This window comes from Acomys minous (genome assembly GCF_964271855.1).
Source record: "Acomys minous genome assembly, chromosome: 3".
Taxonomy (NCBI): Eukaryota; Metazoa; Chordata; class Mammalia; order Rodentia; family Muridae; genus Acomys; species Acomys minous.
The window spans coordinates 106228360-106245978 of NC_140485.1; the positions used below are offsets into that span (position 1 = coordinate 106228360).

Consider the following 17619-nt stretch of genomic DNA (forward strand, 5'->3'; position numbering starts at 1 on the left):
ATATCATGAAGTTGTTATGCAGTATAATGAGTTGTGTAAGTGAGTAAACATCAGGCAGAGAAGAATGGATCCATGGCTGACAGAAGCTCACAGTAAAAGGGTGGACACAGCATCAGAAAGCACCTCATAACTGAGAAAGGACATGTCCCCAGATGCCAAAGAAAACCCTTATTTCTTGAGTTTACCTGTACCATTTCAGAGGATAATGGCTGGACATGTGACACTTCTCTTCTGTTTCCCTTTGAGAGAGAAACACTCCAAACTGTCTTTTGTAGTTTTGTTATTTTGTTTTTGAAACAGGGTTTCTTTGTGTAGCCCTGTCTGTCCTGGGCCTCTCTGTGTAGACTAGCCTGGCTTGGAACTCAGAGATCCTGCCTGCCTCTGCCTCCCAAGTGCTGGGATTAAAGGCATGTGCCACCTCCCCAAAGGCCAGAACTACATTTTCTGATGTATTTAAACTGAACTATTCCAAACTACTACTCTCCTAATTTGCTATGTACTTTTTGGCATCTGCAAAACCCATAGAGGAAGCCTGTTTTAAATATTCTCTATTATACAATCATGAGTATATATATATGTATATATATATGTATATATACGGCACACATATACACATCTATATCTTAATAGATACCTTATAAATCTGAAGGGAAACTAAACAAAAATTAACTGCTCATTTATACTCATACTGTGGAGAATAATTTTGTGATTTAGTTGCCACATAAATATATCTTTATTCTCTAAAAAAAAAAATATTACTTCCCAACAAAATATAAATGTTATTTTTAAGTTCCTGTTTTTAATTTTATAACAAATATGAAACAATTAAGTATGGCTGATGAAATTAAGTCACTTGTAAATGACAATGTTTAGTAAATCTAGCTTATAACAGCAACAGACTGAAGTTACCGCTTCAGGATGCTAAAGCCCATGTAAGTAACTGAAGTTAAACTTTCTTTATAAGTTTGAAACTAGCGATGCTCCCTTAAGACAGGGCTTGCTTGAGAATCACTTAGTTTCCTGGAAGCCTGGCAGTGTTTTAAGATCCTTATGTCATTGGTGAACTGGTAAAACTTCTACAGAGATACAGCAATGTGATACATGAAGGTGAGGACTGTAGAAACCAGGCCAACTGTACACAAGGCAGGGGAACCTCGGGGCTGCTTGCCATGCGTGAAGTCTGTTAAAAGGCTTAAGAGTTCTCTGGACTTTGGTTCTTTCAGAACTTCAAGTCTTTAGTGGAGCAATGGACTTTTCCAACTAGCATTACATTTCCTGCATGCACATGCAGAAATATTGAGGAGCCACAGCTTCTGTTAAAATCATCTTATGCAGGAAGATGCCCAGTAGAAAATGCCACACTCACCGCCTCCACTGATGGCATCTGGATTGGACTTCATTGTTTCACAAAACTGTCTCCGGCAGTTTTCTATCCACTCTGTTTGTTTATCAGACATTTTGAAGCATGATAACAGCTTTCCAATGTCACTGTCTAGTAAGAAAAACAGCACGTTAGAATAGTACAAACTGGATAGAGCCAAACATCTGTCCTGACGCCAAAGCGGCCAAGAATAACCACTCACGACAAAACAGCGCAATGATAATTCCATACGAGAAAATGACAGCATTTCCGCTCTATACATTGGGATCATTAAGTATTAAGCGTTTTAAGACAAGTACTCATATACCACAATTGACAATTATCAGAATGGCCACTAAATAGGTAATGGGCAGAGAGCATGCACATAGCTAGACAGGGCAAGTTTCATGTGCAGGGCAGGACAAGTGAGCTGGTAGCAGGGCCCTCATCAGATAACCTTCAAGAACGAGCAATTTACAAAATATCATTTAGCTTTGATATTTTCTACTTAAGATTTTCTGATTTTGGTTGGTAGTGGGTAACTGGCCATGGGAGGTAAGCCTACAGGGAAGGACAAACGATTGCATTCCTGTATGTGTGCACACAGAGAACACGCAGAGAGAACACGCTCCATGAGGAGCAGGAGCTCCATGATCTAGGTTACAGCTTTAATTAGCCTTCAGAGGCTGGCACACGCCATCCACCACTCCGCGGTCATCACATCCAGAATTGTATTTGTATGCAATACTAACAAATAATAAGAATATTCGAGTAACCAAAGGAGGTTAATGACCCCCTAGTGTGGCACACACTTGTCCTGGGACTCGGAAGTCCTGGAGTTTCAGGTGTGTGCCACCACATCTGGTCCCCCACACAAAATGACTGTGTTGCAAAATCAAGCTGACAGACGCACAAGCGACTCCCTGCTAAAAAAGTATCCATTATTATTTTTAAAACTAAAAGCAAACCTGCAGTCATCGCAAAAGTAAAAGTGTGCAATAGCCAAATAATATGAAGAAAACAGAACACTGTGGCTTGTAACTAGTAAATAAATCAATTAATGACACAGACTCACAGAAGGCTGTGACAAAGGGTTAAATGTGATTACTTTCAGAGATTTAGAGAAACATGAAACTAAATGGTTAAACAGAGCTTAGCTTCTTATTAAATACTGACCTCCCACTCTGTACAAAGAAAGCAAAGAGCATTCACCTAACAGCCTCTATAAATCTTGCGTCATTGTAATGAGCAAAAGGAGAGAGGTACAGAGGACGCATCCTATACTTTACTATTTCTGTGAAATGCTAGCACCAAAAAATAATCTCATAGGAAGCAGTGGTTCTCAAGTGGCTGCAGTTTTGGTCCCAAGGGGGCCTTGGCAGAGGCATTCCAGCTGTCCCACCTGGGGAAGCAGAAGGAAGGCCCACTGACATCCATCCGATGAGCACAAGAGCCCAGCAATGCCACATGTCAACATACTGGCTCCTCACAGAAGTCAAACTTTCCAAAATATGTATGGTGTTAAGGCTCAGCTGTGGTTGAGGAAACACATTTTCACAGTGAGGGACAAGGGCCGGTGTCTACCTGTGACTAAGGATGCACAAAAGACAACTCTGAGTACTAGAGATTTGCTGTGACGTCATGAGAAAACACTGTATTTGGTTGGTTATGATGATTGTATGCCTAGAGATATTTGTCGAATTTAAAAGTATGTTCTTTAAATGAGTACATTTTATTACATAAAAAACTACACATCATATGTGTATGTTTATAGATAACTGAAAAGCCAATGACTGAGCAAATTAATATGTCTCTCAACTACTGGTAGCTCTAGATCACAATTTGGTGTGACATTTACATTGGAACTGACTAAACTTTTATTAAAGGTATGTGCTTACTTAAAATGCTCATACATGAGGTCCCTAAGGAAGTCACGTGTGGAAGCTCATGCCAGTAAGCCCAGTGTTACAAGGATTACTAGCCTGGGAGCCACTGAGGATGCACTGTTGCCCTGGTCAGCTTTGGAGCCCATCTCCTACTTCCCTGGTCATACCTGAAAGTTAAAATGCAATATCGAAAACTAGAGATGTAAAGGCTTTACTGAAGCCCATTAAGGAAAAGCTACTTCTTCCTGGCCAAAAGAATAAAATCAGAGTTCAGCTTCTGACCTGCATGGAGACATGAATTTCCAATCTGTTGCCAAGCTTAGATCGTTACTTACTATTGCAACCCCCTTTGAAAGTTAATCCATCTGGGCCTGTCAGTCAGCTTACTTACCTGAAGCTGTGTTACAGGATGGGCAGAATAATTATCTCCTTAGTGCGACAACTCACTTTTCCTCCACAGAGGCCCGTCTGCCAAGGTAGCTGTTTACAGGGCTTCTAACATGCAGCGCTGCAAAGTCTGCCTGCTTTTCTGAGTCTCAACTTGGAAAGTGTACATTTTCCTTCTCATTTCTTTACCTCTTTTTTCAGATACCTCCCCAAAGCCTCAGCATGCTTTCTTTAACACTGTACTTTCTTAATCTTTCTCTGAAGTCCTCACTGTTCCACTATGCAGCTGCTTGCTGACTGCCATTGCTGAAGACACTCCCCAGCTTAGATCCTAAATCAAAAAACATTGGCAAGACTTCCTTCCTCTTTTCCATCTCCCTCCTCCAAGCTGCTGCCTAGATTTATGGCTTCAAGCCTGTAGTTTTTCTTCCAAACTTTAATAAAACTGTTCTTGAGCTTCCTTCTGAATTGAAATTCTATAGTCAACAAATGAGACCAAGAACCTTAAAGGAAACCCCAATTTCCCTAGTTACACCCACACTGGCAAGGCTGGTAGGGTTGGCCCAAGTTCAAGGTCATCCTGGAATACAGAGTAAGTCTTAAAAATAAGGCAGCATCAAGAAACCCCTTAATTATTAAATAATGGTATATTCTGTTTTCAAGAACACATTTTTGATGAGGAACAGCAACTGAAGCACTTGGTGCTAGAACATAAAGGATGCACAAAGTCAGGTGAAACAGATAGATATGATTCTATAGAAAGATAAGGTAAACTAGATAAGTTCTTCAAAAACCTCAGAGACATACAGAATATGGTACTTAATTTTTTTTATTATTTTAAAGATTCATTGACAAGTGACAGGTTAACTCCTAGCAACACCCAGCCTACCTCAAATATGATGAATGAGCATCAAAGAACCTTATAGAGATGGCTTCAAATGTGGCAAACAAGACACTGGGCAAAATGTTCTCATTTCTAACACAGACATAACTCTGCCTAAATAGGGCAAGCTTGGACGCAGGCAGAGTCGACAGGCAAACTCTGCCAAGACAGAGTAAGCAAGTCCTCAATAGTTCCTGCTTCACAATGTCTGTCAGATATACTGGGCCAGAAGGCTGAAGATGATGTTCTAATGTTACAGAGAACTTTGGGTGACTATTCAAGCAGCAAACTGTCTCTGTCATCTTCTCATTTGGAAAGCCGCTAACTTGCACTCAGGTAATTAATTTTATTCCTTCTCAAGTCTCTGACGAGGTTGAAGAACAGCTAGTTCAGTTTTACAATTAAGCTTAGTTGTTTAGGGATTAGGATGTTTTTAGGTCTAGATAGATGTTTTAAGTTGATAATGATGAGATATGATAGATATTTACATTTAGAATTTTAGACACACCAAAATAGGAAAGATGTTTTCTTCAAGGCTGCCAAATACAAATAGCCAAAACACTATGAACGTAACATTTATATAATTCCTTATTATTTCATAATTCTTCTTGCTGTAGGTAGTTTATTATATATGTGTGTAATAATATAAATATATCTATGTAAAAAATTTTTAAATGCAACCCCCAAATAAATAAAATTTTTAAAACCATGTTTATCTGTTTGTTAATGAATTAAAAATTTAAAGACAGTGACTCGTATAGCTTAAGCTGGTCTCAAAGTCCTGATCCTGACACCTATACCTCTAAGTACTGAGACTACCAGCCTATGCTCCTGTGGTGGTCTGGATGACTGTGTCCCCACGGGCTCAGATGTTTGAGCAGTGGTCCCAGTTGGTGGTACTGTTTGGAGAGGTGTGGTCTTAGTGGAGGACATATGGCACTGGGAGTCTTTGGACTTTTAGGGTTTAAAGTCCTCCTGCCATTCTGCATTCACTCTGTTTCCTGCATGCGATTGAAGACGTGAACACCCAGCTTACTGCTCTAGCTGTCATGGCTTGCTGCCATGATGGACCCTTTATCTCCAGAAGCCCCGAGAACCCTTCCTTTGCCACAGTGATTTATCATAGCAATGGGGCAGCCTATTAAGACAGACAGCCACCACACACTAGTTAAGAAATTTTATAATTATGACAGTTTTATAATTCAGGCTGATTTCTGGGTACAATGCAGGGGCCTTTAATAAAACAAAGCATGGGTGTGACCAAATTTTAAAATTCCATTATTAGCTTAAACATCATTTAATAGCAGATAATTCTATATAACCCTAATGGCATAATAGTTTTCTGGAAACTGAATATCACAAATCAACATGCAGATACTTTTATTTAGTCCTGATGAAATCACTATGAAAGAAAACTACTTTTTTTTTATTCCAAAATTAGTTTGGTACATTTTACAAGATAGAAAAGGACATGTGCATCCTGTCTATGCTTCTTTAAACCAATATAATTAACAGGTTCCTATGAGAAACTAGGTGAGAAAGAAAATATGTAAACTAGTCTAACTCCCATGGAAGAAAATTCAAAACAAATAAAGAAAATAAAAACAAGAAGTTCCTCATTTCTGATATTCACCACCGACAACTGAAATTGTTTCCTCTCTAAACTCAAAGGTTCTTGTTACAGTGAAAAGTAGAATTTTTCAACTCATTTTTTAATAATTGGGAATATTACATAATTTACCAAAAATTCACAATTAAAAGATTGTATTTATCATATAAGAGTTTAAACAATGGACAAAAGTAGACTATATACTACACAAAACCTTTTAACTTTAAAACAAGAAACAGGGCTGGAGAGATGGTTCAGTGGTTAAGAGCATTGGCTACTTGTACAGAAGACCTGGGTTTGATTCCCAGCACCCACAGGGCTGATCACAATGCTCTGTAACTCCAGTGGCAGGGCAGCCATCGTCCACTTCCGGCCTCCTCAAATATTGCATGCATGTAGCTCACAGACATGCAGGTAAGCAAAACACTCAGACACATAAAAATAAACAATTTAAATAAATAAATGAGCTAAATATAAATACAAAGAAACCTCACTATTCACACAGGAAAGAGGCCTTCTTTAATTTTACTGGGTGATTGGGAATCTCTACATACAAACACATAAGAGACGCTCTGGAAGGAACAGAAAGCCCAGGTCCCAGACCATGTCATACAGCCAATATTGTATCATGAAGCTTATTTATAGAAATGTTGATTTTTATTTGTGTTTCTATTTCTTTCCTTCCAGTCATATTAACATGGCCACCATTTCATATTATGCTATAATAAGCAAGTGAACAACCTATAATAGTCTCCAAGAAGCACAAGGAACACAGACAGACATTTCCCAAACTCGAAGTTTGAACTTACACACAATATTTCATATTGTGACCATTCGAACAGCTTTCATCACACTCCATACACGTATATAAGGTGCTGTGATGTTTGAGTAAGAATGGCCCCCGCACGCTCATAGATTTGAATGCTTTGGTCACCATGGAGTGGCACTACTAGGAGATGTGCCCTTCTTGGAGGACTTGTGTCACTGGGGGGTGTGCTCTGGGCTTTCAAATGCCCAATCTAGGCCCAGTCTCTCTATTCTTGCTAACTGCTGATCCGGATGCAGAACTCTCAGCTCCTTCTCCAGCACCATGTCTGCCTGCATACGTCCATGTTTCCTGCCATGACAATATGGACTAAACCTCTGAAACCGTAAGCCAGCCCCAATTAAATGCTTTCATTTATAAGAGTTGCCACAGTCATGGTTTCTCTTCACAGCAACTGAACATTGATTAAACCACGTATCTCTACTTACCTCTATTACCTTCTCTGGCCCCAATAGTTCCCTTCTTCTTCCAAATTATCTCCTTTTCACTCTCTTTTCTTTTTATTCTAGCTTCTATATATGAGAGAATATGTGACAACTGTCATTTTTTAAAGATTTATTTTGTGTATGAGTGCCCCATCTGCATGTACACCTGCATGCCAGAAGAGGGCATCAAATCCTATTACAGATGGTTGTCAGCCACCATGTGGGTGCTGGGAATTGAACTCAGGACTTCTTGAAGAGCAGTGCTCTTAACCACTGAGCCATCTCTCCAGCTCCCTGATATCTGTCATTTCAAATGTGGTTTATTTACTTAACATGACAATCTGCAGCGCCATCTACTTCATTGGAAACAACCTAGCAGCTAAAACTTCCCTAGTCTATTACAGCAACTGCCTTTCCTAAAAGATAGGACACATTTTAAACAGGGTATTCCTTTTCTTCAATGTAGCACTTCATTTTTCTATACTTGTTGACTAAACATTTACTGCGGGAGCTGTCAGCAAAGCTTTAAAAAAGGAGGAGTCTATTTTTTTTAATCATTTTATTCAACTAAAGTAGTATATGATCTATTTTTCCTCACTGTTACAGATATATTTATTTCAAATTTTAGGGAGAAAAACACATAAAAATAAAGCCTTATTCTTCCAAAAAGAATGAGTGTTTTACAGTTTAAACTAGCTACTTTAACAGCTGCCGCCCAGGAGTGTGTACCATTATTTCAGTAATACTATCTTCCCAGCCCCTTTATTTAATAAGTTGATATCAAATAAGAGTCAACTACTTTTATCTGCAAAGAATAAATCTGAATCTCAAGAATGAAAGTAATAAAGAAATAAAAAAAAGAATGAAAATATGTATAGTTTGAGAAAAAGGACTAGATTAAGTATTTGAGAAAAGGGAGAATTTATTGCTAAATATGTTTATATACTTATATGTGTAAGAGAGGCTTCAAAAGGCTTTTACAACAAGAATAACCAATTTCTACTGTCATGTTGCATGGCGTTATATTCATACCATATTGTTCCCAAGCACTCATGTGTACACCCATTGGATTATCACATTGTTGTTGCTCTTGGGGTAAGGTAACTCCCAACTTCATATGTCATCAGACTGACCAAGATGGCCAGGCAATCTAGTTACTAGTTATTTAAGTATTTTCTATTACGCTAGCAAAATATTACTGTAAAGTTGTGCACAGAAGTATGTACTTGTAATTCTAGCATGGCAGAGAATGAGAAAAGACCTTGAATTCAAGGTCAGCCTGGGATATACAGATAGACAGAGGGAGTGTATCCATTAAAGAAAGCAAGACCTTTCTCCTCCACTAAGCAAGGAAAGTCACAATGGAACTCATTAGTTTTTAGAATTAGTATATGTTATTAGCAGCAGAGATTAGAAATCCTGGTACTTGCAGAATAGTGGAAACAGAAGAGTCAGGAGTTCAAGGCCATCCTCAGACACATACTGAGTTCCGGGCCAGTGAGATCAACATACAGCCCTATCTCAAAGGGATTTTTTTTTTTCAGAAAAAAAAATTTCTTTATTCCACAATAAATAACTTACAATGTCTGTGGACTTATACTTTTCTTAATAGTCTTGTTATAATGTGATAGAATAGTTCAGATAACATGCATGTGGCATGCCAGGAAACACATGTACTCACTTAAGATGTAATATGGTTCCTATACACATTAATATATAGGGTGTAAACATTCAAACATTTACATTGAATTTACTTAGACCTCAAAATGTATAAGCTGATGAGTGTGGCCTGGAATTTGCTTATCTTTTGTATTGTACACTCAGTCCTTATTTAATGTGTAGTAAGAAAATCAATTCCATGATAGGCAAGATTAAAAATACTGCCATTTACAGTTACAGACCTTAAGCTGAGCCATTCTCTCATATGGAAAGATCTCAGAAGAATTTATCTGTATTTTAATATGATCTGGCACACTGCATTAAAGAGAATGATTATCAATAGGAACTTACACTTTCATATAGTAGTTAGAGAACTTTTTGGCAGGCAGAAAATCAATTTCCCATCAGATAAGCAGAAAGATGATGGAAGAAGCAGTAAAAATAGAACACTGATGCTACAAAAGGCTACATTTGAAATAACTGTACAATGAAAGGTTGTACATTTGGGGATTTTTTTTTCTAATTGTGAAAAAAAAGGGGACAAAAGGCTAGTAATACATATCTTTATGTGTCATTAAAAATGACAGTGACATTTTGTAGATGATGGAATAAGTTTAATGAGGGTAACTAACTCAAGAGAGATGCATACTGAAGTGTGCTTCAAGGGGCTTTCAACCACAAAGCTCCATGTGCTGTGAATGCTTAGTCAGATCCGAGCTAAGCACAGCTGGGACTAAAACTCTCTAAAGTCACCCACATTAGGCTGTAAATAATTTGCAATGTCTAATGACAGCGGTCTGAAAAACAGCATTTGATGACAGGCATCAAAGGGATAAGAAATCCTCTAGTCATTAAACGCATGTGTATTTATTACACACAACCTGTTTTACTTAGATTCATGATGCTGTGGCAAAACAGCAAAAGGAATACAGATTTCTTTGGCTCACAGTTTCAGAGGCCTTTGTCCATGGTTGCTGATCTTATCACAAATTTTTTATTTGAATGAATATGTCTACGAATATACTAAAAACTAATGAACTGTGTGTTTTAAATGGGTGAATTACCTGGTATATTAATTATATCTCAATAAAGCTATTAATGATAGTGAAAATGTCTGTATGATTGATTCAGAATATGAAGGATAATTACTATAGAAAGAAGAGAGATGAAGGACAGACAATAAAGGGGGAAGAGCAAGGAGGAAGTGCACTTGCCTACATAACATAGGCAGCTCACACTATCTGTCACTCCACTTAGGTGCAAGAAAGTAAACCTTCTGGAAAGGCCTCCAGAGGAATGCCCTAGCATTCTCTGTGAGAAGCTATCAGTATATTTGTAACTTTCAACGAATTACATTTGTAAGACCTGAGAAACAACCAGTGAGGTAGTGCTACCCTAAGGGACTTGTTAATGGACCTAACAACATACGAGAGAAAGATAGTGCACTCTCCTCTTTGAGGATGCCAGCATCCCCTGAATAAAATGCACATCAAGATAATATCACAACAAAAATAGGCACACCACTGTGTGTGGAAGCCCTGAGTAATGTGAACTGTTGACATGGCCATCTCAGGGACCCTGAAGCTGCAGACTCACATGGAAGTGGCAAAGCTGGGAGGGATGGCAAACTACTCCTCGGGTCCACACGTAGACATCAATGGTTTATGCAGAAAATGCCCACTACAGCTTTGTCTGCCTGGATATGTAAAATCCTGACAGCTGTTCTCCTATAGACTGTTCCTATAAGAATCAGCTAAATTTATTGATCCAGATGTATACCATAAACCCTTGTTTATCTATAATAACATTGCCCCCTTTTCCACCTGAATGTAGTAGTCTGCATTCAACTGTATATAATGAAGATGCCAAGGCTATTCCTAAGAGTTGAGACCACCCAACCTCAACTTTTATTGTATGTCTGTGTTTCTGTCCTTGTTTCATCCCGTTGCTGCCCCAGGCAGGTCTGCCCCTCGCACCATGATGGATATGGTACAACAGCATCAAGACATATAAGATATAAATGTAATAGAGTTTGCTTATGCTGGCCATAGAAAGGCTATCTGCATGTGCAAGTCTGTGGGAGTTGCATACCTGTATGTGCCCTAGTGTCCAGGTGTGTGCACCTGTGCAGATATGTGCGGATACCAGAGGTTGGTGTTAAAATGTCTTCAACTGTTTCTCTTAAAATAAAAATTGTATGTTAAGATCAGGTCTCTCAGAGCACAGAGTTTGCAATTTGGGCTAGCCTGACTGGCAAGTGAGTCCATAGGATCTAGCTGTCTTTGTGTCCAACGTGTGTGTGCCATAACACCAGCTGATATATGGTAGCTGAGGATCTGAACCCAGATCCACATAGTTGCTCAGCAAGTATTTTACTCAGTAAGCCCTATTCCTGCCTAAGATAAAAGTAATTTTTTTAACCATAAAAAAATTTCAGTTATAGAATAAAAATTTCCTATTTTCTGAGATACTTCTCTTTAATGCCTTCAGTGTCTGGAGTGGTTTACTCAGTTCCTCAGACTATTTTTCAGTTTCAGCACGGGAAGTCTACATTTCGCTCACCTCTTACAAAAGGAGAAGTCTTCACCCTTAGTTCATGCAAAGAGAATAAAGTAAGTAGACTGGTCAATAGGTCCTAACAACTCCTGGGGGAATCCAACTTAGAGAATAAGAACAGACATGCCAGAATACCATCTTACAAGCATCCCACTGCAAACAGAACTGGCACCAAGAGCCACCCTCCAACAGTTTGTGCCCACAGCTGACATGTAACCTGCACCTGCTGTGTGGGCACCAGAGTCCCCTTCTTCTCTTCTGCAATGCGAGCAAAATAAATGACACCAGAACAGTTTGGGTATATTCAAAATATTAATTCCTGCTATTGCTCTGTGCTCATGTACACATATGTGTGCATATAACATATGCACATGGAAATCATTTAACGCTAGCTTTTAAAGGGCCACTGACATTTTAATGTTTGCATTGAAATGTTCGCAAAGAGAACTAGCTGAACGAGATAATGTCTTCCGTCTTGTATTCATAGAGATGAATCACCTCACAACTCATACTGATGCCAAAGAGCTATCAGGAGACAACTTAACCGATGAGGAGATGCCAACGGTAGCAGGTAGGATGAATCTAGAAGCTGGGAGGTAAATGAGGATCGCTTCATCACGCGCACATAGCTAAAGCAAACTTTTTCAACAATGAAATAACATCCTAAGATTTTGTGTGCAGATGATGACTAACCTAGCACCTGTCAGAAGCAATGAATCATCACTTCTGAATCAAAAGGCAGATGCAAAATAGATGACTCCTGCTATTAAAATAACTTTTATGTCTTAAAGGATTATCAGCCTGAGCACAAATTGCACAGTTGTTTAACTGTTTCAAGCACACTAGTTCCGAGCTAACCTTATACCTGTTGAACATGAACTCGGTTTCATTTTTCTCATCAAGTTCACAAAGCTACAATGGCCAGCTCATGTCTGGGCGCAAATGACATAATTTTCACTTCCGGTAGCATTTCTGTTTTCCTCCCTCATCTACAATCATGGCAGAGATACTAGGAATATAAGTGTGACATATAAAATGATAAACTTAATATATCTTTGCAAAATCTCTTCCTGGGGTTATCTTCACATATCACTGCTGCGTAGATCACTTTCTTCTTAATATAGAACCACATCGAGTTCAGGCCAGTCTTCTTAGGAGGATACACCATTAATACTACTGTTAAATTAGGACTAATATCTGATTCAAACAGTTGTGGTTATTCACAAATGGAACCAAAATATAAACAAGTTCCTATCAGGTGGGAACATGAGAGACTAAATAATCCTAGAATTGGACTACCCCTCCTGAAACAAAGCCTGTGCTGGGGGTAGAGGGCAGAGGTGGGGAAGCAGGGGTCGGGGTGGGCGGGCTCTATGATGAAGGCAGGGAATTTCTAAGCTACAGGAGAAACACTTTGCTAAGAGTAGTAACTTGATCCAATGAGTGTTTCTGGAGCATAGATCTGGCTGCTGTGTGAAAATGGATTCAATATAAATACAGGCAGGCTAGATGAGGCGTTGTTTTACATCTATAGAGTCAAGAGGACTTGCTATCAGATTATTTGTGGGGTTTAAAGGAAGGAATAACTCCAAAATAGCCTTTAGGCTTATTGTCTGAAGAAATGGGCACAAAAGTTGCCATTTCGGAAATGGGGAAGAATATCAAAGGAATAGAATTTAAGAGAGTGTCAGGAATTGATCACCATCACGTCAGGTCTTCTGCACTTACCAATCTACCGAGAGAGATGTCAAGAGAACAGACATGGGAGCCTGGAACTCAAGGGAGAGATAAGAGCTGGAGACAGCACTCCGACAGCCGCTGGCATACTGGGCAGCACCTCCACGGTAACAAGTCAATCTAAAATCCTCCTAACAGTAAAATGGCCAGTAAAAGTAAAGGCCACTACAGACTGAGACCCGGGGCACTGCAAAGCTTAAGAGTTGAAGAGATGAGAAAGATAAATATAGTAAGAAAGAAAAGAAAACAGTATATAATCAAAGATGCATTTACCATAAATTCAGGAGGAAAACTGAACACATGAATTTTCCAGGAGACAAGAGAAGAAAATATTTCACAAGAAGCAGCGGGGGAAGAGGAGGATGATGGAGAGGAGGGTAGGAGCAGCATTACCTGTGCCAAACACTGCTGTTGCTAAGCCTAAACAGACTGAAGATTCATATGAGGCTGGCATATCTGCTGAGGAGGAAGCCTAGCGATTAGCTTACAGGACGGTTCAAGAGAAAAGAACGTAAGTATGTAAAGACATAAAACTCACTTGAGAAATTTTGCAATAAAATGAAGGACAGAAATGTGGTCCCTAATTTACATAAGAGAATTGGGGTTTTGGAAATAGCTCAATGAGGAAAGTGCTTGCCTTGTAAGCACACACAACCGAGTTTCATCTGGAGATTTTATGTAAAAAAGCTGGGCATGGGGAGACTCTTGTAATTCCAGCATCAAAGAAACAAGAACATCAGGATGGCCGAAGCTTGTAGGCCAGTCAATGTAAACTACTTGGCAAGTCCCCAGCGACTGAGATCCCTCCTCCTTACCCCTGCCATATATGTATGTGCAGCAGCATATTCATGCACAAGAATAGGAACACACACACACATTGTAAATAAACAGGTACAGATAGATAAGATAGACAGACAGACAGACTGACTGACTGACTGACTGACTGACTGACTGACCAACATCCCTTTTGGCTTATGGGAAAGATCTATTAGGGAGCTTAGGCTTTAAAAAGACCCAAGTCTTGCCACCATGACAACATGAGTTAATCTCTGGGACACTGTGCTTAGTAAATAAGCCAGGCAAGGAACGATTGATACTGCATGACCACATTCTGAGGTCGTAGAAGCAAACTGGAGAATAATAGGCTAAGTCATAGGTTCTGGAGGAGATGTTGGTCAAGAGATATAAAATTTCAGCTATAGCAAAAAAGCTCAAGACATCCGTTTGTGACTTGGAAATCAGTAAAGGCGTTGTCTCCCTGGAAACCATAGGCATTACATCCAGGGAACCAGGCAAGCAATTTTCACTCTCTGCCACCCTCCAATTCCAAGTCCTCAGTCATATGGCCAACATGGTAGCAGGCCACCTGCTGCAGCTCTCCTTTCTCTCTGCCCCCATTTCACAGGGACTAACCATATCTTCCAAGGCCTTCCCTTTGCCCTACAAACCTTTCCCTTCTCCTACACGTTTGTCTTCCCTGCCAACACTCAAGGTAGGCTCTACCTGGAAACCTTGGCCTCACAGGGCATCTGGTAGCAGTCCTCACTCTCGACCTGTCCTTCACCTGCAATGTCCCCTTGTCACCCCCTATCACACGGCAGTGGCCTGTCATGTCTCTCTTGCCCCACTCCCTGTGGACTCCACAGACTCTCCTGGCAGACCCTCTTAGCACTCTGCCTTCTAGCCTATCCCCCTTCTGTCTGTCAGTCCCCAAGACCTAGAACTGAGATGGGGTGAGAAAAAACTCCTAAACCCTGTGGATAGAAATGTAAAATGGTGCAGCCACCATGGAAATCTGTACGGAGGTTCCCTAAAAAACTAAAAACAGAACTACCATATGATCTAGCTACGCCATTATTGAGCATATACCTAAAGGAATCTAAGTCAGCATATTACACAAATTTTAGACATCCATTTATACCACAGTAGTAGTCACAAAAGCCAAGATACAGAACCCACATAGATGCCCCCAATCAAGGATACAGTGTTATATACACACAATGGGGTTTTATCTAACCACAAAGAGAAACAAAATTGTGCCATTTACCTGGACAGAAGATTATTGTGTTAAATGAAATACAAGAGACAAAGGAAATAAATATCTCATCCATCTTATATGAACAATCTAGCTTCAATTTTTTAAAAAAGAAAGACAGACAGGAATGTAAAGAGAAGGCCACTTGGGAGAGGAAGGAGATCAGAATGGGAAGGGAGACAAGAGAAGGCAAGACGAGCAGTGAAAACTATCACAGCACACAACATATTCATGAACATGTCCTAAGGAAACTGATTATTACTAATACCCATGAATAAAAAAATGAGACAATTATAGGAGAATACTGATGAAGGCTGAAGGGTGAGTTCCATCCAACTATGCTATGGATGTCGAAGGCTATTATAGGGTCCTTCAGAAGACCAGACTATGTTTACACATTTTTACTCAACAAATGCACACACACACAGAGAGGGGGGGGAATTTATCTAAGCATAAGCTCTGGAAATCAAGGATGCCTTCTAGGTTCACAGGAGCACAGGAGGGAGATCTAAAAGTGAGGCCTAAACACAGAACTGTAAGAAGCACTGTCACTGAGGGGAAGCAGGGAGGATGTGGAAATTGGCTTTTGCAAACCAGCCATTTCATTCACCATCCTGTGCGAAGGCCTAAACAGGCCTGTGGGCAGGCAAGGGGGCTTGTATACATTAGCCACACATGGATGCTCCCTGCCAGTTCTATTTCCAGCAAAATGAGAAATGTGGTTATTATCTAAAGAGGGATGGAGAGTGGGCAAGGCTCAAGGAGAAAAGAGGTTGAAAACACTCATCCAAAAGAAAGGAAAATAAACTCAGGTGGAAACACACCCTATAACTGCCTGGCACCTCCCGGACAGACTATGAATTCAATATTGCTGTTCTATAAATCACTTCTGAACACAGCAAGAATATACTTCCTTTGGTACTGATTCTTAGGTATCAATGGGTAATTTAACCTTGGGGAAATATTTATTTGTACCTTATTTTTTATTTTCATTTCCCTTGATCAAGTTCTCAAAATATTTTGAGGAAACAATAAAGTTTAGAAGTCAGCTAATAAAATTGACAATGGATCTGTTATTCAGAAACATAATAAAGAAATGTTTTATCTCCAAATGAGACTTAGCCAAGAAAATACTTTTGTATTATGTCAAGAGAAATTGACCAAGAAAAGGGACAAGGTACTGAAAGAAAAACAAACCAGTATTGATATGTTATTTATAATTCCCGAGGAAGCGGCACCCTGTGCTCATGAAATGTACATCAGAGAAGCAAGCATGTAGGTAAATACATGTTGAAACCTAAAAGATGAAAGATACCGTATAACCAGCTGGACAAAAAGACTCATAGCAGACTAAGAAGATGAGAACAAACACTTGAGAAAGCCCTGGGATCACTGGAGGATGGGAGTGCGTACGAAAACATCCAAAGGGCACCATCTCAAGAACATCTTCCTGAAAAATGTGTAATATTACTCTCAAGTCTCTGAAAAGGTAATAGATTTTGTCATGCAAGAGTGAAACCCAAAACTTTCAAGTGTATTAAATGAATGTGAAATAAATCTTTTACACATGATTTCTTTCCAATGTTAAGTTTGATGGTATTTTAAAGGACAGGATGATGATGTAAGAATTGACTTCTAAAGTTAATGAAAAGTTTGATCAAGGACCCTCATAATTCTTGGAGGAATTCTCTGGTCTAGGAACTCTCGGGATGAGCCCTGGCAGTGTGTGATGGTGATCCTATGTCATCAAACTTGGGCCCTTTGAGTCTCACCTTCTCTCACTGTTGCTTTCACCTTCAAAATTCACACACAGTCCAAACTCACAGTTCCTTAACTATAATTTGTTTCTTTCAGTTTTTCTTACGGCTCTTGATCTTGAATTCTATTACTCACTTTTGCTACATGCATTTTTTTTTCAAGACAGGATTTCTCTGTGTAGCTTTGACTATCCTGGACTTTCTTTGTAGACCATGCTGGTCTTGAACACACAGCGATCCTCCTGCCTCTGCCTCCCAAGTGCTAGGGTTAAAGGTGTGCGCCACCACAACCCAGTGCTAAATGCATCTTTTTACACAAGATTTTCTTTGGCAGAACAGTATGACTACGTACTACCCTTGCAAGCTAGTCTGTCCATTTCAGTCGTGTTAAACAGCACAGCTAGACAACTATTCACTCATGATGATTGCTCCAAAGGTGGATAAAATACTTGTCAGTATTTTTCAATTTTTTCTTTTTGTTTAAGTAATTTATTGAGAT

At 39.5% G+C, this 17619-nt stretch overlaps 1 protein-coding gene across 3 annotated transcripts in view; it reads right to left on the bottom strand.

Moving 5' to 3' along the window:
- TBC1D32 (TBC1 domain family member 32) overlaps window positions 1–17619 on the bottom strand; it is a 199344-nt gene that overhangs the window by 47731 nt on the left and 133994 nt on the right. For all 3 annotated transcript variants that reach the window (XM_084777382.1, XM_084777383.1, XM_084777384.1), the window contains one exon: window positions 1367–1492. In XM_084777382.1, the coding sequence (XP_084633508.1) occupies window positions 1367–1492 (126 nt within the window). The remainder of the gene's footprint in view (window positions 1–1366; window positions 1493–17619) is intronic.